The sequence below is a fragment of the Schistocerca gregaria genome, chromosome 6 (genome assembly GCF_023897955.1).
Source record: "Schistocerca gregaria isolate iqSchGreg1 chromosome 6, iqSchGreg1.2, whole genome shotgun sequence".
NCBI lineage: Eukaryota > Metazoa > Arthropoda > Insecta > Orthoptera > Acrididae > Schistocerca > Schistocerca gregaria.
The window spans coordinates 290,856,945-290,881,148 of NC_064925.1; the positions used below are offsets into that span (position 1 = coordinate 290,856,945).

Consider the following 24,204-nt stretch of genomic DNA (forward strand, 5'->3'; position numbering starts at 1 on the left):
GCTCTAATATACATACAAACAGAATATGCAATTATGTTTTATGAGGATGAGACAGGTGGTTGACTGTGGCCTTGCTGAAGTGATCATCCCACATCTAAGACAAAAAAGGACACATCAAAGGATTAATCTAAATGGGATGGAAATCAGTAGATGTTATGTACACATACAGACAAACAAATGACTAGAGTTTCAAAAAGACTTGATTATTTATTCAAGAGAAAGAGCCCCACAAATTCAGCAAGTCAATAATGAATTGGTCCACCTCTGCAAGCAGTTATTCCACTTTGCATCGATTGTCAGAGTTGTTGGATGTCCTCCTGAGGTATACAATACCAAATTCTGCCCAATAGGCACGTTACACTGTTAAAATCCTGAGATGCCTGGAGGACCCTGCCCATAATGCTCCAAACATGGTCAGTTGGGGATAGATCCGGCAACCATGCTGGCCAGATAGGGCTTGGCAAGCATGAAGACAAGCACTAGAAACTCTTGCCATGTTCGTGCAGGAATTATCTTGCTGAAATGTAAGCCCAGGATAGCTTATCATGAACGTCAACAAAACAGGGCAGAGCATATCATACACATACCACTGTGCTGTAAGGGTATCATGGATGACAACCAAAGAGGTTCTGCTATGAAAACAAATGACACTCCTGATAATCACTCCCGGCTGTCGGGCCATATGGCAGGTGACAGTCAGGATGCTATCCAATCCCTGTCCATGGTGTCTCCAGACACATGTTTGGCCTGGTATCTCATTGACTGGAGTAGAATTGTCTTTACTGATGGGTCCCACTTTGAACTGAGTCCTGATGACAAGCAAGGGTGAGTCTGGGGATACCAAGGATGGCAGTGTGTACCAACCTGACCATCACCCACCACATGGACCGATAGCAGGAGTGGTGATCAGGGGTACCATTTCTCTTCATAGTAGGACCCTTCAGTTTTCATCCATGGCACTGTTACAGCACAGTGGCACATTGATTATATTCTATGCCCTATTTTGTTGCCCTTCACAGCAAGCCATCCTGGGCTTACATTTCAGGAAGATAACGCTTTCCTGAACATGGAGACAGTTTCTTTGTACTTGTCAAACCCTACCTTGATCAGCATAGTTGCCAGATCCTTCCCCAGTTGAGACTGTTTGGAGCATTATGGGCAAGGTCTTCCAACCATCTCAGGATTTTGACAGTCTAACACACCGATTGGACAGAATTTGACATGGTATACCTCAAGAGGACACTCGATAACTCTATCAATCAGTATGAAACTGAATAACTGTTTGCCTAAGGGCCAGAGGTGGACCAATATTTTACTGACTTGCCCAGTTTGTGAAGACTGTTCCCTTGAATAAATCATTCAATTTTTCTGAAATCATAGCCATTTGTTTGTCAGTATATGTACTGATTTCCAAGCCATTTAGATAATTCCCTCATGATCAATATCTCTTCCTTCCTTTTCTTAGAGTGTATTATAAGATAAAACATAGTTCTGACTGGATTACTATGGATGCTTGCAGGTGACACCTGGATCACAAACATTGCAGCTTACCATATCTTCCTCATAATATATGTAAAAATATATTAAAAACAAAGATTCCAAGACTTACCAAGCGGGAAAGCGCCGGTAGACAGGCACAATAAAATAACACACAAACACAAACACAAAATTACGAGCTTTCGCAACCGGCAGTTGCTTTGTCAGGAAAGAGGGAAGGAGAAGGAAAGATGAAAGGATGTGGATTTTAAGGGAGAGGGTAAGGTGTCATTCCAATCCCGGGAGCGGAAAGACTTACCTTAGGGGGAAAAAAAGGATAGGTATATACTCGCGTTTGCACACACACACATATCCATCCATACATACACAGACACAAGCAGACATATTTAAAGGCAAAGAGTTTGGGCAGAGATGTCAGTCGAGGTGGAAGTGCAGAGGCAAAGATGATGTTGAATGACAGGTGAGGTATGAGTGGCGGCAACTTGAAATTAGCGGAGATTGAGGCCTGGTGGATAACGAGAAGAGAGGATATATTGAAGGGCAATAATATATTTTTCCCATGTGGAAGTTTCTTTCTATTTTATTTACATCATAATATATGTACATATTTTTATCTGTTTATAATTAAAGCATAATAACATAGAGCTGGTTTTTATGACAATACCATCATTTACTGATCATATTTCAGTCACATATCCTATTCTAAAGTACATGAGCCTAAAGTACATTATCATAATAATGCCTTATTTGAAAATAAAATATCATACATGACTCTGATATGTAAGAAAGTGGAGATAATTATTGTACCAAACAGCTTTGAGTGAGCTGATAACCTAGACCACAGCACATGTTATAATTTAGCCCATTCTTTGACTAAACATTCGTAATCACATTCATTGGCATCAGTCTATTACCTTACAGTCGAACATATAACTACAATACTGACAAAGCTGTCATCACATTCAAGGTCTATCACACCTGAACCTTATTTTCTAAAAAAAGTTCCCCTCCTTGTAGCAATCCACTGAGTATTGATTACAGTAAAATGTCACCGTATGACATTAGTTAAGACTCAAATCATCCAATGCCTTCCTTATTATGTCATGAATGTTATCCAGTCAATGCACTGTCATCCACACATATTAATGTACTGCCCAACAGCCTTGTGCATCACCTAAAGAGTTCCACACAAAATTTGATCGCTGATCATAAACTAAAATTCTATCTTTGCTACAAAATAAAGCATCAACATCAGGTGGTCAACCACTCAATAGCTTTGCTCTTTTGTGGATGGTATGAGGACCCCTGAACAACAATAAGCCAATCACACAGCAGGAAGAAGAAGAAGAAGAAAGAAGGAAAAAACATGCCATGCTGATCCCACTCCTGAAAGACTGCACTCTGGACAACCCATCTGCTGCAAGGCTTTGTCCAATGATGAAACAAGAGCCTCCTGTCATTTGAATTCTAGGTCTGGTGCTGCTGGCAATCGTGATAGTGCATCTGCATTAGCATGCTGGTAGTAGCACACTGGATTTGCATTCGGGAGGATGATGGTTCAAACTCGCTTCTGGCCATCCATATTTAGGTTTTCCGTGATTTCCCTGAATGCTTCAGGCACATGCTGGGATGGTTCCTTTGAAAGGGAATGGCTGATTTCCTTCTGCATCCTTCCCTGATCTGAGCTTATGCTCCGTCTCTAATGACCTCACTGTCGACGCAACGTTAAACACTAATCTCCTCCTTCTGCTGGTGGTGGAACGATACCAAATGTCATAACAATAACTGATGACGAAGAGCAACCATCCCTGCAAATGGTAGGTCACCCTATACAGCAGCTTAGAATAAGCAGCTTGTGACCAGTGATGAGCAGGAACTTTGTACCATATAAGGAGACATGAAACTTTTTAATTCCTTTCACCTGTGAATAATTACACTGCGAGACAGAAAGTGCCTTTCATGCATAAGCAATGAGCTGTTCCGTGCTATCAAGGTTCTGATATGACAGAACCACAGCAATGACATATTGGAATGCATAACAGGCCATGATTAAATGTTTACATGGTGTAATTGGGTCCAACAAGAAACAGAGCACAAACACTACTTGCTAAAAAACCTATTGACAATCCCCAGAACAGACTCCTTTTGGTGCTGCCAGTTAAGAGGATAGCAGATGTGTGCAGTCGGGGGAATGACCTGAAAGTAATATGAAATACTGCCTAAAAAGTACTGGGTCTCCTTCACGAATTGGGCACCAGCAAGTTGATGGTGACTTTGATGTGCTTATCCATTGAGACTGGACTATTTTGCTTAACACACGACCCAAAAAATGCACCTTGGAGGAAAAACATGATATTTTTCCAATTTGCAATGAAGACCACTCAAGAAGGCATTGGGAAACTGCCTGCAGATTCCACAAATGCTCCGCTCAAGTGGAGCCTGTGACACAGATGTCATTAAGGGCATTTATGAAACAAGGAATATACTGGATAAATACTTTTGATAAATTCCAGGCACAGACATGTTTTCCAAAGGCTAGTGATTAAACAGATAAAGCCCAAATTGGGTGCTGAGCACTAAGAGATTTTACAAAGCAGCATGTAGCAGCAACTGCAGTGTCAGATAAGTTGATGAGTGAAAAATACTGACCTCCTAACAACTTCATCAACTCCTCTGGCTGCAGAACTGCATAGGAATCCAGAACATAGTGTGAACTGATTGTCTCTTTTAAATCACCACAAAGCTGCAGATGTCATCTCGCTTCTGAACTACCATCAAAGGATGGCCCACTGATGTGATGAAATAGAAGAGCAGATGCCAAGGTTCTGCCAATGCTGCAGCTCAGCCTTGACCTTGTTGCACTTGGTGAAAGGACTGGGACAGAGAAAGGACAAAGGAAATAAAATTTAGGTGTCACCGACAGCTTAAGAGACATGTGTGCTTTGAAATTTTCTGCCTGATTCAGAGTACTGTCAAACAGCTGGTGGGGCATAGTAAAAAATATGAACCATGAAAGGGTACCAATGAGATATTAAATCAACCTTCTCAACCATCTGGAAGCCAAAATCAGAAAAGACATCCAGCACAAAAATATTTTGAGTCAATAGAGAATTTTCCATTGACAGCATAAGTTTCTGTCTCACATTCTTACAATTCATAGAGAAATAGAAGCGCCTGTCAAATAAATACACTTTTTACTATAAGACACAATTTGATGTAGTGGCAGTTGTAATGCAGGGCAGCCCAAGAGCATATACATATCTAAGTCAGTTCAACTGGTCACCCATCCACTACCACAGACAGCATAATATGCTGAGGCAATGCTTGCGGGCCATTGCAAACAGCCTTCACATCCAGAGGAAATTGTGGAGCCACTGAAAACCTTTCTGCAACTTCCCAACAGTCTTTAACTGTTGCCAAATGGCCTATTTTGTGACAGACCCACACAAAAGGGCTCTGCATGGAGACAATAACAACAATAAAGAAAGAATAGATTGCAACTCATCATCCAGAGGAGGCATTGAGTCACAGACTGGCACAATAAAAAAGACTGCTAAAATATTAAAGCTTACAAACTGCAGTTGAGCTGTAGTGGCCTGAGACAGTGGCTATGTGTACAAGTGATTTTTTTACTGCAGAAAAAGGACTTTGTCCATTAGCTTTAATATTTTAGTAGCCTTTTTCATTGTGCCTGTTTGTAATTCAACACCACCTGTATACAGTGAGTAGCAATCTATCCTTCCCATATTGTTGTTATTACATCCTGGACTTTACACCAGTTGTTAATAAGAATCATAAAGTGGCACTGGTGTACGGACAGTCAAGAAACACCCCACAAGCTTAATCTTGTGCTCATTAAACCATCTTGCTAAATCAACTACAATCCAAAGAATTGCTTGTTTTGGCTACTGATGCTTCGGACTTTGGGATCAGAGCCATTATTTCATACAAGTCAATGGTGTGGGGAGGTGAGCAACTTTTGCTTTTAAAACACTTAATACAGTGAAAAGAAACTACAGCCAAATCAAAAAGTAGGCATTGGCCATTGTTCTCAATCTCAAAAAGATTTATGACTATGTGTAGGGGCAAAGATTTCTTGTGTTAGTGGGCCAGAAGCTTTCACTCTCCATCTCCACTGATGGTAATGACATATCAAGAAGAATGGTTCTGCATCTCCAATGATGGGCTGTGTTCCTCTCCATTGGAATGAGATACAGTACAGCCCTACTGGCTGGGCAAGACACATCATCTGATGCAGTACCCAAGATCTGCTTCCACTTGAACATTGGTACAGAAGAAGCAGTGGAACATTTTTCAATTATTGTTACTGCCTTTGTCAGTCTTATCCCAATGGCCCTATTCTGCAGGACATCAAATGTTATGTCAAAATGCAGTGGCCATTGGATAAGAAGTTATTTCTTAACTCAGAGATCACTACATATTGGCACACAACGCATGAAATTACTTTTTTAAGAGGGTTTCCTCTCATAGGAAGAGAATGGGAGAAGCAGACTCATTGTTCATAGTTCTCTTAGATGTAAATGTGCTGAGTTTACTAAACTATGGTCATCATGGTATTGTTTTCACAAAATGGATGATGCATCAACATGTATTTTAGAAAGAGATTGACAAAGTTGCTGGATTATCCTCAGCAACTGTACACTCTGTCAGTGTCACCAGAAAGATCCTCCTATTTTTCTTGACCACAACCCACTCACTCTTGGACAAAGGTGCACCTTGATTTTGCATGGCCATTTTTGGCCCCCCCCCCCCCCCCCCCATGAAACATGGACCTTGCCGTTGGTGGGGAGGCTTGCGTGCCTCAGCGATACAGATGGCCGTACCGTAGGTGCAACCACAACGGAGGGGTATCTGTTGAGAGGCCAGACAAACGTGTGGTTCCTGAAGAGGGGCAGCAGCCTTTTCAGTAGTTGCAGGGGCAACAGTCTGGATGATTGACTGATCTGGCCTTGCAACATTAACCAAAACGGCCTTGCTGTGCTGGTACTGCGAACGGCTGAAAGCAAGGGGAAACTACAGCCGTAATTTTTCCCGAGGACATGCAGCTTTACTGTATGATAAAATGATGATGGCATCCTCTTGGGTAAAATATTCCGGAGGTAAAATAGTCCCCCATTCGGATCTCCGGGCGGGGACTACTCAGGAGGATGTCGTTATCAGGAGAAAGAAAACTGGCGTTCTACGGATCGGAGCGTGGAATGTCAGATCCCTTAATCGGGCAGGTAGGTTAGAAAATTTAAAAAGGGAAATGGATAGGTTAAAGTTAGATATAGTGGGAATTAGTGAAGTTCGGTGGCAGGAGGAACAAGACTTCTGGTCAGGTGACTACAGGGTTATAAACACAAAATCAAATAGGGGTAATGCAGGAGTAGGTTTAATAATGAATAGGAAAATAGGAATGCGGGTAAGCTACTACAAACAGCATAGTGAACGCATTATTGTGGCCAAGATAGATACGAAGCCCACACCTACTACAGTAGTACAAGTTTATATGCCAACTAGCTCTGCAGATGATGAAGAAATTGAAGAAATGTACGATGAAATAAAAGAAATTATCCATATAGTGAAGGGAGACGAAAATTTAATAGTAATGGGTGACTGGAATTCGAGTGTAGGAAAAGGGAGAGAAGGAAACATAGTAGGTGAATATGGATTGGGGCTAAGAAATGAAAGAGGAAGCCGCCTAGTAGAATTTTGCACAGAGCACAAATTAATCATAGCTAACACTTGGTTTAAGAATCATGAAAGGAGGTTGTATACGTGGAAGAACCCTGGAGATACTAAAAGGTATCAGATAGATTATATAATGGTAAGACAGAGAGTTAGGAACCAGGTTTTAAGTTGTAAGACATTTCCAGGGGCAGATGTGGACTCTGACCACAATCTATTGGTTATGACCTGTAGATTAAAACTGAAGAAACTGCAAAAATGTGAGAAATTAAGGAGATGGGACCTGGATAAACTGAAAGAACCAGAGGTTGTACAGAGTTTCAGAGAGAGCATAAGGGAACAATTGACAGGAATAGGGGAAAGAAATACAGTAGAAGAAGAATGGGTAGCTCTGAGGGATGTAGTAGTGAAGGCAGCAGAGGATAAAGTAGGTAAAAAGACGAGGGCTGCTAGAAATCCTTGGGTAACAGAAGAAATATTGAATTTAATTGATGAAAGGAGAAAATATAAAAATGCAGTAAATGAAGCAGGCAAAAAGGAATACAAACGTCTCAAAAATGAGATCGACAGGAAGTGCAAAATGGCTAAACAGGGATGGCTAGAGGACAAATGTAAGGATGTAGAAGCTTATCTCACTAGGGGTAAGATGGATACTGCCTACAGGAAAATTAAAGAGACCTTTGGAGAGCAGAGAACCACGTGTATGAATATCAAGAGCTCAGATGGCAGCCCAGTTCTAAGCAAAGAAGGGAAGGCAGAAAGGTGGAAGGAGTATATAGAAGGTTTATACAAGGGCGATGTACTTGAGGACAATATTATGGAAATAGAAGAGGATGTAGATGAAGACGAAATGGGAGATACGATACTGCGTGAAGAGTTTGACAGAGCACTGAAAGACCTGAGTCGAAACAAGGCCCCCGGAGTAGACAAAATTCCATTAGAACTACTGACGGCCTTGGGAGAGCCAGTCATGACAAAACTCTACCAGCTGGTGAGCAAGATGTATGAGACAGGCGAAATACCCTCAGACTTCAAGAAGAATATAATAATTCCAATCCCAAAGAAAGCAGGTGCTGACAGATGTGAAAATTACCGAACTATCAGTTTAATAAGCCACGGCTGCAAAATACTAACGCGAATTCTTTACAGACGAATGGAAAAACTGGTAGATGCAGACCTCGGGGAGGATCAGTTTGGATTCCGTAGAAATGTTGGAACACGTGAGGCAATACTGACCTTACGACTTATCTTAGAAGAAAGATTAAGAAAAGGCAAACCTACGTTTCTAGCATTTGTAGACTTAGAGAAAGCTTTTGACAATGTTGACTGGAATACTCTTTTTCAAATTCTAAAGATGGCAGGGGTAAAATACAGGGAGCGAAAGGCTATTTATAATTTGTACAGAAACCAGATGGCAGTCATCAGAGTCGAGGGGCATGAAAGGGAAGCAGTGGTTGGGAAAGGAGTGAGACAGGGTTGTAGCCTCTCCCCGATGTTATTCAACCTGTATATTCAGCAAGCAGTAAAGGAAACAAAAGAAAAATTTGGAGTAGGTATTAAAATTCATGGAGATGAAGTAAAAACTTTGAGGTTCGCCGATGACATTGTAATTCTGTCAGAGACGGCAAAGGACTTGGAAGAGCAGTTGAACGGAATGGACAGTGTCTTGAAAGGAGGATATAAGATGAACATTAACAAAAGCAAAACGAGGATAATGGAATGTAGTCAAATTAAATCGGGTGATGCTGAGGGAATTAGATTAGGAAATGAGACACTTAAAGTAGTAAAGGAGTTTTGCTATTTAGGAAGTAAAATAACTGATGATGGCCGAAGTAGAGAGGATATAAAATGTAGACTGGCAATGGCAAGGAAAGCGTTTCTGAAGAAGAGAAATATGTTAACATCGAATATAGATTTATGTATCAGGAAGTCGTTTCTGAAAGTATTTGTTTGGAGTGTAGCCATGTATGGAAGTGAAACATGGACGATTACTAGTTTGGACAAGAAGAGAATAGAAGCTTTCGAAATGTGGTGCTACAGAAGAATACTGAAGATAAGGTGGATAGATCACGTAACTAATGAGGAGGTATTGAATAGGATTGGGGAGAAGAGAAGTTTGTGGCACAACTTGACCAGAAGAAGGGATCGGTTGGTAGGACATGTTTTGAGGCATCAAGGGATCACAAATTTAGCATTGGAGGGCAGCATGGAGGGTAAAAATCGTAGAGGGAGACCGAGAGATGAGTACACTAAGCAGATTCAGAAGGATGTAGGTTGCAGTAGGTACTGGGAGATGAAGCAGCTTGCACAGGATAGAGTAGCATGGAGAGCTGCATCAAACCAGTCTCAGGACTGAAGACAACAACAACATTTTTGGGGCACAGTGGCTTATTGTAGTAGATGCTTTTAATAACTTTCCTTATACCTCCAGATATATTTGTTTACCTCCTCAAAATAAATTCAAGCATTATCAAAAATTTTTGCTACATGAAGGTTACCTACCACTTTGTTTACTGATAACAGTACCCAATTAACTTCTCAGGAATTAGAAACACACACAGGGAAATGGTACCATACATATTCACCCAGCACCATTTCATTCACAATCCAAGGGACTGGCAAACAGATTTGTGAGGTCCTTTATGATGCAAATGGCCAAGCTGTTTAGTAATTACAATCAATATTATGTATTAACAGAGTTTGTATCCACATATAATACCACACATAAGATGGTCAATTTCCAGTGAATAAGTTAAACTGTTGAACCATAGGACCCTTCAGTTTATTGTCAAACTGATTGACCATAGTGACCTACCATATATTGTGCAGATGCTCAATGTGTAGCTGTTTGCCTCCATATTTCAATAGAGAAAGCAACTGTGGATGCCAACACACACCAGCAAGCTGTTGGGTCATTCCATGTTTGAGACTGAATCAGCAGATGAGGCTAATTCCAGAAAACACTTGAATCAGTTACATCCATGAGAGGGTCTTGCCTCAAATGATGGAAATGCTTCTATGTTCTCTTTTTCAGGAAAACTCAGATTGGGTCTCTTGCCTGGCCACCAACAGCACCTGCAGCCAGAATTTCCTATACATTAGGACCTCATCTCCATGGACAGAAATATGGTCTAGAGTTTCAACACTGTCCCACTGGAGGTTGATGTCATCGACCCCAAGGTAACTCCTCCCACCAACAAGCCCTTCCAAGCATTAACTCAATGACACTGAGGTAGCTCCACCACCTCTCTCCTATGGGGCAGAGGGATGCTGTATCCAAGGGTCACTGTGAGTGATCATTAGTGGATTTGTGTGCTCTACTACAATAGTCTTCATAAGAGTTAGAACTGTATTTGCTACTGTGCTTGTAAGAAACAGGTAACTTCAGGCCAATGCTCTCACTCCACAGTTGTTTACCACCTTGATAAACACAGATAATAACTTCTGCATGCTATGCAGCATATGCTGATGACAGTCACTGCATCTACTACAGCCACTTATCAATGGAAGCAAGGACCAGAATTTCTCAATAGTCAAAGTCACAGGAAAAGTTGTTTATATGCCAGAACCAGTTGTGGCCATATCTACACAATAAGATCCCATGTCATCTCCCCAACTATAGCAGCCAAAGGTGTAGTAACAACTGCTTCAGCATTATCATGCCAGTATGATTTGTGCCCTCAACAACTACCAGTCCCAGACGTGAGCAACATCTGGAATGCAATGGAAATGGCACACCTAAAGATATACACTAAGAACCCTCATCTTCAGCCCATCACCAGTGGTGGTACATAAGATGAACTGACAAGCCATTTACTCTGATGGGAATACATATGACTGTCTTCCACCCTCCTTGGTAATCCAAGTATACATCAGGGAACAATCAGACATATATGTCAATTATAGGTGAAGAGATCTTGTATCCCAGCCAGATCACAGGAAACCACCAAACACAGATGAAAGCCTTCAGTCCCTAGGTGACACTGCTATTACCATATACATCATATGTGGATACATGCCACAGCACCAAGCCACCAATGCATTACACTCAAACAATGAGTCAACAGCATCTGCATGGGCTGGCCACCAGAGGCTGCCCATAAATTGTGTACATGGCACAGCACTCATTGTGCCATCTTACGGGTGCTCTCCTCTATAAAGGACAGTGCAGCAGGCATCCATCTTCAAATTGTGTTCTACACTTATTAACCTGTTTCTGTTGTTTACTTGACTGTGGATAAATAAACTCTTGTTCTTTGTGGCTGCACTATTGTGTCTAGCATTATGATGCAGCTGCTAACAAGTGTGGCATTCACTTCTGTGCGATCATTCTGTTTGATTTTTCCATCAATTCTCATGTCCATGGAGGCAGTGCTCAAATCTATACTCAAGCAGCTGTAGGCTTTTACATTTGCTGTCACAAGCTTGTTGGTCACACTTGCTAGGCAGGCACCCATGCAATCAGCCCACCTACCACCCTTCCCCCCTTACTATGATGCAGCCGATGACTGGGCAGCTTATGAGAAGTGATTTCAACACCACTTCCTAACCTTTGGTATCACTGATGCACTTAAGTGTACGGCTTTATTCCTTTCTTGGATTTCTCTTCAGATACATCATTTGTCATGCCAGTTAAGCCTGCTCCAGGAACCTAGGATCCATTTATTCAACAGAATGTGTGTGTTATTCTCAAAATATCACCACAGATTCACACATGTCACTGTAGCACTTGCAGTGTTCTATTATTGTCATAATCACCCCACCAGTCCAACCAGTCATGGACAGCCAAACTCCACAGCCTCAGTCACAAATGTCAGTTTGTTACCAATGCTCATCATGATTCCTATGCTTATTCTATGGTCTGTGACACTATCATTTAGTTGGTTCTTGACAAAGAGGTGTGCAAAGAAACCATCTTTGGTTGAAGTGTTGAATATTGCTCAATCCTTTGAGGTATCTCATGCTGCTGGTGATCAGATTGAGGATGGAGATGACATCAATGCAATGGCTCCTGTTCCTGGTCGTTGGGGGTCAGTTAGTTCTTGGGGGAGGACGACATGGCAGCCATAAGAAATGCAGACTCTGTGTCACACTGGACAGTGACATGCCAAACAGCACCAACAGCAGTGGCAGCTCCCCCACCTAGCCTAAACTGTTTCATGCAAAATGACAGTGCCACAACCCCTAACCACTGTGTACAACAAGAGTAAGAAGAAAGGACATACAGTGTCTGTGTGTCATTCCTAGCGCTCTCCTGCAGATATGAACATTGATGTTAATTGGTTGTCTCCAGAGCTCATGAATAATAACAAATTGTTTATTGAAGTGTGACTGACAGCAAGAGTGCTCAGACTACAAGTGGACATAGGTGAAGCTGTGACACTGCTGAACTCCAGACTTACGCAGACTTGTGATATCCAGCTTTGCTTCAAATTACTAAAGATTTGGTGAGTTGCAACAAACAGAATCTCCCAATTTTTGGACAATTGATGGCTCCAGCTGAGTATAAATCTGTGGTTCACTCCTTGACTCTTTTGGTAGTGGATGATGCTGGTGCCAACATCACCTCTGCCATGACTTTAAAGTTGCTGTTAACACTCATTCCATAACTGACACCTACCCTTGGCCCCATTAGGATGAGTTTCTGGTCAAACTCACAAAGGGCCAGTTTTTCTCTAAAACTGATTTACCTAAAGCCTGTTTACTGATTCTGTCAAATGAGGACCCAAAAAGATTCCCTGTCACTGACATGCCCTTTGGGTTCTACCAATGTCAGCACCTCCCCATTTGGTGTGGCTAGCACCACAATGATTTTTCAGCATTTTCTGGAACAACTGACAATATCAGTTCCAGGATGCACCAACTATCTCAATGACTTCATGACAGGTGCATTCCCAGAACAGCATTTACGCAACTTACATTCCTTGTTCAAAGTCTTACATGCTGCAGGATTCAATTGCAACTTGGCCAAATCCCACTTTTTTCATGTACTTGGGGTTTGAGGTTCCTCCCGATGGTGTAAAGCCTTTACATCATCATGTCACCACTGTTGTGGGTCTGCCTCAGCCTTCCAATGTCAAAGAACTCCAAGTTCTTTTAGGGAACATTGCCTATTTTCACAAATTCATTCCAGATGCAGCCATATTAGCCATTCTCTTCATGAATTGCTCCACAAGGACGTTCCCTTTTGGTAAACAGTGGCCTATAAACACCAATTTATGCTTTCTAAATCCAAATAACATTCTGCTCCTTGGTTGATACTTTCCATCCTAGCAACCCTATGTTCTTGACTACAGATGCTTTGGGACCATTCTTGCAAATTTCTATGAGGATGTTTCTGAATTCCAGCAGCTTACATGTCAAAAATGATCAACTTCACTCAATAGCACTACTCCCAAGGTAGCACTGGCCATTGTCTATGCCCTCAAAAAGTTTCGTGTATTATTGTATAGGTCTAAGTTCCACCTCAACACAGAGCACAAGCCCTTGTTTTCATTATTTAATCATTCTGCTTTGATGCTCAACAAAGCAGCACATTGCCTCTAGCATTGGACCTTGTTTCTGTCTTGCTACAAATATGAAATACATATTTGGCCAACTGCCAATGATGATACACAATCCCCTCTTCTGATGGGTCAATATCCTACTTTCGATCAGGATGAGCTCCTTTGTTTTCACTTAGATATTCAGGGGCTAGTCAAAGGATTTCCTCTTATGGGCTCCTGGATCACAGTTACTGTTGGTGATGATCAAATTTTGCATCAAGTTATTCACGTCATTCAGCATGGTTCACCAGACATGCCTCTGTGCAGGGCTTCTGATCCTTTAAGTAACTGTAGCCCAAGGTTTTGATCTCATTCGCACTATGGCAGGATGTGCTTCAGCTCCTACACCTGGAACACTGGGGAGTCTCTCATACCAAGACAATGACCTGTTGACATGTGTTTTGACCCTCGTGACATTGTTTATCTTGTCGCTATCTGCTCTCAGTATGCTACACAACAGTTAGCATCACAGGCAATGCTCTGCAGTGTCTGTGGGAGAGCATCCATGTTGATTTTAGGGGCCCCTTTCAAAATTGTTACAGGTTATTGGTTGTTGATGCTTTCTTGAAATTTCCATACATTTTCCACTGTACTTCCATGTCAGCCATGCCTGTGGTTCAGGCCCTCTCAAAAACTTTCTGCTGGAGCATTGCCTATATATTCTTGTGACGAATAATGGTCAACAGTTTGTCTCACAGACCTTTGTGATTTTTGCACCAACCGAGGCATTTCCTATGTGTCTGCTCCTTCTTTTCACCCCCAATCTAATGGTGAGGCAGAACAGCTCTATCCTCCATCTTGTCCCTGCCTCATGGAGCATCCCTGCTTTCAAGGCAGACCCACCCTCCTTGTGGACATCTGTGCTTCCTGCCTCTGCTGACACATGATACTGGCCCTTCCTGTGATGATTTCCTGTCACCTGTGCTTCCGCCACCACCTGGGCCAGTGCCATCAGGTCCTTTACCACCAATGTCATCTGCACCACCACTCAAATGGTTAGTGCAGTTCCACCATGTTGAGGACACAGATGTGAAGATGCTACCAATACCTTATTACTCATCCTCTCTTAGGGTACTCCATGGGGGATGGGGGAGTCACCGTATATGTCTGTGGCCATGTTACTTCTGTCCTACTTGACAACTTTGTCCCAGAATCTGATTCTGCCACCATTATTATCACCTGCAGCACCCTCTGCAAAGACCATGGCTGTGTCACCATCTGCCTCAAAGCCTACATCAGATGAGTGCCCTTTCTCCAGGGCAGGAATGCTATAATCCTGTACATCAAAACTGGATACATGCTGCAAAACAATGCTGTTGGTGCACTACACTCAAATACTCCACCAATAAATCATTATGTAATGAAGACACAAGCACAGATTAAATAAATTTCTATTTAGCATTTGACTTGTATAAGACTGGAGTCAAATGGGGCAAGACATTCAAAATTATGAAAAAATACAATTAAAATATAGGGAGAGACTGGTAACACACAACATGAACAAGAGTCAAGAGGGAATAATAAGAGTGGAAGACCAAGAATGAAGGGTTTGGATTAAAAAGGAATAAGACAGGTTTGTAGTCCCTCTTCTGTTCAACTTATACATCAAAAAAGCAATTATGGAAATAGAAGAAAGATACAGGAGTGGAATTAAAATTCAAGGTGAAAGGATACTGATGATACAATTCACTGCTGACATTGCTATCCTCTGTGAACATGAAGAAGGATTACATGATCTGCTGAATGGAATGAGCAGTCAGTGTGATGAGTACAGACTACGGACTGGGTGAAAAGTGAAAAAAGACAAAAGTTATGAGAAGCAGCAGAAACGAAAACTGTGAGAAACTTATCATGACTGACACAGCAATGAAGACATCAAAAGTAGACTAGCACTGGCAAAAGGGGCATTCCTGGCCAAGAGAAGTCTACTGGTATCAAACATAGGCCTTAATTTGAGGAAGAAATTTCTGAGAATGACAGCACAGCATTCTATGGTAGTGAAACATGGACTATGGGAAATCCAGAACAGAAGAGAATCAAAGTATTTGAGATGTGGTGCTACAGACGAATGTTGAAAATTAGGTGGACTCATAATGTAAGGAATAAGGAGTTTCTCCACAGAATTGGAGAGGAAATGAATATGTGGGAAACACTGACAAGAAGAAGGGACAGGATGATAGGACCTAGCAAATAATTCAGGACATAAGGTGCAGCTGAAACTTTGAGATGAAGACGTTGATGTAGGAGACAAATTCAGCGCAGGCCACGTCAAACCAGTCACCAGGTGAACAAGCAAAAAAATAAATAAATAAATAAATAAAAATAAATAAATAAATAAATAAATAAAAACCCGATTCTGTGTTTCAATGATAGTGATGGACTCTGGGCATTCCTTTGGTACATCTAGGATTACTCTAGAGTTTGGCAGTCACAGGTCCTACAATTATGTTGCTTGTATTAATAATATGTTTTGTGTGTCTATTGGATGTCAGATGTGATATTTTGTGGTTAAAGTTACAAAAAAGGAAAATAAGTGGAAACATTGCAGAATAGGCTGCAAAACAAGGTGTCATTATGAAATCATGTACAAAGAACTGCTCCAATTAGCACTAAAACCCACATCCTTTCATTTTTCCCTCTCCTTCCCTCTTTCCTGACGAAGCAACTGCCAGTTGCGAAAGCTCGTAATTCTGTGTGTGTGTTTGTGTGTTTTGTTCATGTGCCTGTCTGCCGGCGCTTTCCCGCTTGGTAAGTCTTGGAATCTTTGTTTTTAATATATTTTTCCCATGTGGAAGTTTCTTTCTGTTTTATTTACATCGTCATTCTTTTCATCATTTGTTTGACCTGAATGAATGCAGCAGAATGAAATACACAAACTTAAACAGTTAATCCAAGATTTTGTTCAGTTTTTCATAAACAGTGATACATAGCACACCAGTGTTCATCAGTAGATACTTCTTAGGCAAATAAAGATTAATAATACGATAAGAAGAAAATATCAGAAATTATAACCTCTTCAGTAGTGACTCAAATGTTTGTTGGTAACTTTTGAGTAAGTCCAAAACTCCTTGTTTTCTTTGATTTGCAACTTCCATTTTTCTGTCATACTCAGCTTGAAGTTTTGTTTCTTCAAGACTAGAGCATTCTTCACCAATTATGTCTTCCACTATGTCTTTTGGCTAAAAGAAAAGTGCAACAATTCAATTAAGCGAGCAGCTGATTTACATAGTATCATAAAGAAGTACAGTCAAATAAATGCTATGAAGAACCGGTTACAAATGTTACCTCACAAATTTTCAGAACAGATTAATACCATCATAAAAATTTAGAATAAACTGGTCACAATATATTTCTTAACAGGCTTCATAATTTATACACATTCGATTATAATCATAAAAACATCAGAATCACATCCTTACAATATTAATCCAAATGCATTTGAAGTGGTCTTCTTTATTTGTTTACTGCAAAAAGGAGTAACTTCACTTTGAAGAATAAATGGAATAATTTATAAGATATGACCATAAACTAATGATAGGTGTAAGTTTGGGGTATACTAGATTTTTTAAAAAACCAAGAAACTATCTTAAACTGTGTTCTTATGATATGATATGTACATCGAAATCAGTGATAGCAGATCAGTAGTTTATTAGAGATTTGTTATCATGATTAAGCAGAGGGCAAAAATGGTTTAGTTTCTCTTCGGCAGTATGGAAAATTATTTTCAAAAATATTTTGAGCAGGTACAGAATGAATTACATATGTGTGGCTTCAAATGGGTCATATTTTGGATATGACCACTGCTAACTGAACATTGTTTGTCAGTATACAAATCTGAGAAATCAGCCTAATTTCTTTCATATAAGAAGTCAATGTGACATTTTCTGGTGTACAAAAAAGATTGTTTCCACAACATTTTTGTATATTGCTTTACACTGAGTTGTGCAGGAACTTCCACCATTTTTGCTCCCTTCCAATAAATTGCAAGAACATGTCTGTAGTAAACTATTCCTTCTTTGCTACTGATCTGACTCATTTTTACGAAACTTCTCACAGCATTACCACACAACTTGACCTCACAAAAGTCATGAACTACAATAGCACAACAGATAGTAAATTAGCAATGGAAGCAGTTTCACTCCTTTTGTACCTTGGAGGGATATCACACCAAACTATGAGAAACTGTGTTAATTCTAAAACATGATCACAAAAATAAAATTAAATAAATGTAGGCATAAATAACAACAATAATTAACATAGCCTGAGTAATGAAATTTTCAGCAAAAATTGAGTAACGAATAGGATTCATCTCTTGTGGTATGACGAACAGTGAGCAAATGATCAGCAACAGCTCTACAATGGAAGCTTAAAACCAAGAAACTGGACAGAGAAAATTGAAAAAGAAAACAAAGAATTGAAAGTATTAGAGAATTAGAGGGACACATGGAATGAGCTGTGAGGGAAGAAATAAATAAAATAAAATAACAAGACGATAGACAATGATAGAGAGACTGAGAGAGAAGAATGTGAATACAAAACAGAAGGAAAGAAGGAAGGCTGCAGTGTCCTAGCTTTAAGGTCAACATTAAGGTGAGACAGATGGTGTTTTTCTTCAGCTCCAGGTGACAGACAGATATGGGTCTGATGTTTCCCCAGCATATTTCTACCTAGTAGAATTCTTGGGTGTCTGCCCAGGTCTCATCATAATTCCACCATCAAACCAGCCATGGCTAACCACAGTATAAAAACCAGCCATACGTAGATAATGACAACACCAAAATACTTGAGTAATCTTCCTTCTTCTGGGATTGCTTGATTAGAGGTCACTGAAATTAAGTTTTCAGATGATCTAACCAACAGAGATAGGAGCCTACCACTGGGAAGGGCATGGACCCTGCACTGAACCAAAAAAACGAACAACCCCATACAGTGAAGTCTGCACTTAACAGCATTAATGCATACACTGGAGGCCATAGTTTGGAGCCACGCACCACTCTCTCAACCACTATCATCATCCATCGTGGGGGGCTCCAGAGACAGCAATAGGAGCAAAGTGCTGGATGGGTTAACAGCCAACATGCATATGACGCCAACAAGAGCCAAGCACCAGTCATCAGGAAACACCTGAACATTCCAATGAGTCTGTTTATTCAACTGTCATGGAGGAATTACAATAGCATCCAGGTGGACATCTGAGAACTCTACATAGTTTTGAAGATCACACTTCAGACATGGCTTCATGAAATATTGTAATAACCAGCACCAAATTATTCAGTTTGTTTATCTCATGTCCATAAGTAGTACTACATTTTTCAATTTGTATGCAAAGATGCAAAGTTAGTTCTTTTTGCTGATGATAAAAGTATAGTAATAACACCCAAAAACAAAGAACTAAGTGATGTAATTGTCAATGATGTTTTTCACAAAATTATTAAGTGGTTCTCAGCAAACGGACTCTCTTTAAATTTTGATAAAACACAGTATATACAGTTCTGTACAGTAAATGGCACAACTCCAGTAATAAATATAGACTTTGAACAGAAGTCTGTAGCTAAGGTAGAATTTTCAAAATTTTTAGGTGTGTCCATTGATGAGAGGTTAAACTGGAAGCAACATATTGATGGTCTGCTGAAACGTCTGAGTTCGGCTACGTATGCTATTAGGGTTATTGCAAATTTTGGTGATAAGAATCTCAGTAAATTAGCTTTCTATGCCTACTTTCATTCACTGCTTTCGTATGGTATCATATTTTGGGGTAATTCATCGTTGAGTAGAAAAGTATTCATTGCTCAAAAACGTGTAATCAGAATAATTGCTGGAGCCCACCCACGGTCATCTTGCAGACATCTATTTAAGGATCTAGGGATCCTCACAGTAACCTCACAGTATATATATTCACTTATGAAATTTGTTGTTAATAATCCAGCCCAGTTCAAAAGTAATAGCAGTGTGCATAGCTATAACACTAGGAGAAAGGATGACCTTCACTATGCAGGGTTAAATCTGACTTTGGCACAGAAGGGGGTAAATTATGCTGCCACAAAAGTCTTTGGTCACCTACCAAACAGCATCAAAAGCCTGACAGATAGTCAACCAACATTTAAAAATAAATTAAAAGAATTTCTAGATGACAACTCCTTCTACTCATTGGCTGAATTTTTAGATATAAATTAAGGGAGGGAAAAAAACTAACTTAAGCATTAGTGTCATACAATATTTTGTGTAATGTAATATCTTGTACAGACATCTTTCATTAACCTGACACGTTTCTAATCTAATCTGTGTGGTGTACTTTCCATTTGCTATACCGTACTACCATCTGAGACCTACCCAACAGACATAGAGTAGAATAAAACTACACTTTCTATTGTTTCACATGTTTTAGACTTTTTTCAAATAATACAACATGTCATCCTCCTGTACTGTGGATCAGAGTACGTTTACAGTAATTCCTTTTAACACAAATTCCATGCGCCTTCACTACTACATAAATGTTATGTTTGCTGTTTAGTCACATAGATGAGGACTACTGGGAGAATCTTCATGCATCTGAACAGTTGTTCATAGAGCTAGAGAAATTTGGTACTCTGCCCATCCGCAATGTTCCCATCTGCTTGTGCTTAGGTGTATCTCCTGATATAGCTGTAGAATATGGAGAACATTAGTACAAAAAGAAATAATTATATCTGATGCTAAAAACCTATCCAATGAACACAGCAAACTACAGAAACGTGAACAGGATCAGTGGGTAAAGTAATCAACAGATATGTCAATCTGCAAGGAGAGCAACATAAAAACAATACGTCAGCAGTGTAACTTTTGTCATTTTGCACCTCATTGGCAAGATAAGATAAAGCTTGACAGTAAAAGATATTATACCAGTTTGTTCCAATTCCAGGCACTTCCAAGGGCTGTCAAATGTGACAACTGAATCAGAATAACTGCTATGTACCAAACGTCAGAAATATGGACTGTTATTGGTACTCAAACTATGTACTTAAAGAAACATCATCTCATCTATATTACCTTTTTTTAAATAACTATTTACAATCTGCAGTTTTCTCTGCTGCACTCAAAACTGCTAAAGTCTACATCTACATCTACATCAGTACTCAGCAAGCCACCATATGGTGCGTGACAGAGGGTACCCTGTAGCACTACTAGTCATTTCCTTTCCTGTTCCACTCATAAATAGAATGATAAACGACTATCTACACTCCTGGAAATTGAAATAAGAACACCGTGAATTCATTGTCCCAGGAAGGGGAAACTTTATTGACACATTCCTGGGGTCAGATACATCACATGATCACACTGACAGAACCACAGGCACATAGACACAGGCAACAGAGCATGCACAATGTCGGCACTAGTACAGTGTATATCCACCTTTCACAGCAATGCAGGCTGCTATTCTACCATGGAGACGATCGTAGAGATGCTGGATGTAGACCTGTGGAACAGCTTGCCATGCCATTTCCACCTGGCGCCTCAGTTGGACCAGCGTTCGTGCTGGACGTGCAGACTGCGTGAGAAGACGCTTCATCCAGTCCCAAACATGCTCAATGGGGGACAGATCCAGAGATCTTGCTGGCCAGGGTAGTTGACTTACACCTTCTAGAGCACGTTGGGTGGCACGGGATACATGCGGACGTGCTTTGTCCTGTTGGAACAGCAAGTTCCCTTGCCGGTCTAGGAATGGTAGAACGATGGGTTCGATGACGGTTTGGATGTACCGTGCACTATTCGATCACCAGAGGTGTACAGCCAGTGTAAGAGATCGCTCCCCACACCATGATGCTGTGTGTTGGCCCTGTGTGCCTCGGTCGTATGCAGTCCTGATTGTGGCGCTCACCTGCACGGCACCAAACACGCATACGACCATCATTGGCACCAAGGCAGCAGCGACTCTCATCGCTGAAGACGACACGTCTCCATTCGTCCCTCCATTCACGCCTGTTGCAACACCACTGGAGGCGGGCTGCACGATATTGGGGCGTGAGCGGAAGACAGCCTAACGGTGTGCGGGACCGTAGCCCAGCTTCATGGAGACGGTTGCAAATGGTCCTCACCGATACCCCAGGAGCAGCAGTGTCCCTAATTTGCTGGGAAGTGGCGATGCGGTCCCCTACGGCACTGCGTAGGATCCTACGGTCTTGGCGTGCATCCGTGCGTCTCTGCAGTCCGGTCCCCGGTCGACGGGCACGTGCACCTTCCGCCGACCACTGGCGACAACATCGGTGTACTGTGGAGACCTCACGCCCCACGTGTTGAGCAATTCGGCGGTATGTCCACCCGGCCTCCCGCATGCCCACTATACGCCCTCACTCAAAGTCCGTCAACTTCACATACGGTTCACGTCCACGCTGTCGCGGCATGCTACCAGTGTTAAAGGCTGCGATGGAGCTCCGTATGCCACGGCAAACTGGCTGACACTGACGGCGGCGGTGCACAAATGCTGCGCAGCTAGCGCCATTCGACGGCCAACACCGTGGTTCCTGGTGTGTCCGCTGTGCTGTGCGTGTGATCATTGCTTGTACAGCCCTCTCGCAGTGTCTGGAGCAAGTATGGTGGGTCTGACACACCGGTGTCAATGTGTTCTTTTTTCCATTTCCAGGAGTGTATATGCCTCCGTATGAGCCCTAATTCCTCATTCTTATCTTCATGGTCCTTAAGCACAATATATGTTAGTAGCAGTACAATCGTTCAACAGTCAGCTTCAAATGTCAGTACCCCAAATTTACTCAACAGTGTTTCTCGAACGAAAAAAAAAAAAAAAATTACATCACCTTCCATTCAGGGATTCCCATTTGAGTTCCTGAAGCATCTCTCTAACACCTTTTGTTCAAACTTGCCGGTAACAAATCTAGCAGCCTGCCTCTGAATCACTTTGATGTCTTCCTACAGTCCGACCTGGGATACATTCTAAACACTTGAGCAGTACTCAAGAATAGGTCTCACAGGCATCCTATATGTGGTTTTCTTTACATGTGTACCACATTCGTAAAATTCTCCCAATAAACTGAAGTCAACCATTCATCTTTCCTGCCACAGTTCTCTCATGCTCGTTCCATCTCATATCGTTTTGCGCTGTTATGCCCAGATATTTGAACAATTTGACTGTGTCAAGCAATACTGTATCCGAACATTACAGGTTTGATCTTCCTACTCACCAGCATTAACTTACACTTTTCCACATTTAGGGTTAGCTGCCATTAATCACACCAACTGGAAATTTTGTCTAAGTCATCTTGTATCTTCCTTCAGTCAGTCTATTTTGACACCTTACTGTACAACACGGCATCATCAGCAAACAACTGCAGATTGCTGTCCACACTGTCCACCAAATCACTTATGTACATAGAGAACACACTCCCTGAGAGAACACACTTCACTGGGGCACTCCTGATGATATCTTGTCTCGGTGATGAGCACTCACCGTCAAGGACAACAAACTGGGTTATATTATTTAAGAAGTATTCGAGCCACTGACATATCTGTGAACTTATTCTATATGCTTGTAATTTCATTAACAGCCTGCAATAGGGGCACAATACCAAACGCTTTCTATAAATCTAAAAATATGCAATCTGCCTGTTGCCTTTCATCAATTGCTTTCAATATACCATGTGAGAAAAGGACAATTTGAGTTTTGCATGCTTTCTAAAACCATGCTGATTCACATACATAAACTTCTGTCTCAAGAATGTTTATTATATTTGAACTGAAAATATGTTCAAGGATTCCACAACAAATTGATGTTAGGGGTATTGGCCTGTAATTTTGCAGAGCCATTCTTTCACCCTTCTTATGTACTGGAGCCACCTGTGCCCTTTTCCAGTCACTTGGGACTTTGTGCTGAATGAGAGATTCATGAGAAATGCAAGCTAGGTAAGGAGCCAATACCGTAAGGGTACTCCTTGTAAAATCAAACTTGGTTTCCAACCGAACCTGGTGGTTTATTTACTTTCATTGGTTCTCTATGCCAGGGATTCTTATTACTATGTTGTTCATATGGGAGTCTGTCCAATGCTCAAATGAAGGTATGTTTGTACAATTCTCCAGCGAGAACAATTTCTGGAATGAAAAATTTAAAACATCAGTGCTCATTTTGCTATCTTCAACTGCCACATCACATTGGTCAACAAGGGACTGAATGGAAGCCTTAGACCCGCTTAGTGGTTTAACACAAGGTCAGAATTTCCTCGGGTGCTATTCCAGGTCTTTTGCTAGGGTGTGACAGTGGTAGTTGTTGTATGATTCGCACATTAATCTTTTCACAGACGCCCGAATCTCTACTAAACTTTGTATGTCATCATTCGTGTGTTCCCTTTTGAAGCAAAAGTGCAACAGCCTCTGCTTCCTCAGTGTCCTCTGAATTACGTTATTAAGCATTGGTGTGACTTTTCCATCCTTTATCCGCTTACTAGGCACATAACTCTCCAGACTACAACTCACAATCTGCTTAAAC

The 24,204-nt window shown here is 41.1% G+C and overlaps 1 protein-coding gene across 1 annotated transcript in view; it reads right to left on the reverse strand.

Annotated features, from left to right (window-relative positions):
- The window catches only part of LOC126278856 (cilia- and flagella-associated protein 44-like), a 577,958-nt gene that overhangs the window by 276,550 nt on the left and 277,204 nt on the right, over positions 1-24,204 (reverse strand). The window contains exon 13 of the mRNA XM_049979132.1: positions 16,746-16,912. Within this exon, the coding sequence (XP_049835089.1) occupies positions 16,746-16,912 (167 nt within the window). The remainder of the gene's footprint in view (positions 1-16,745; positions 16,913-24,204) is intronic.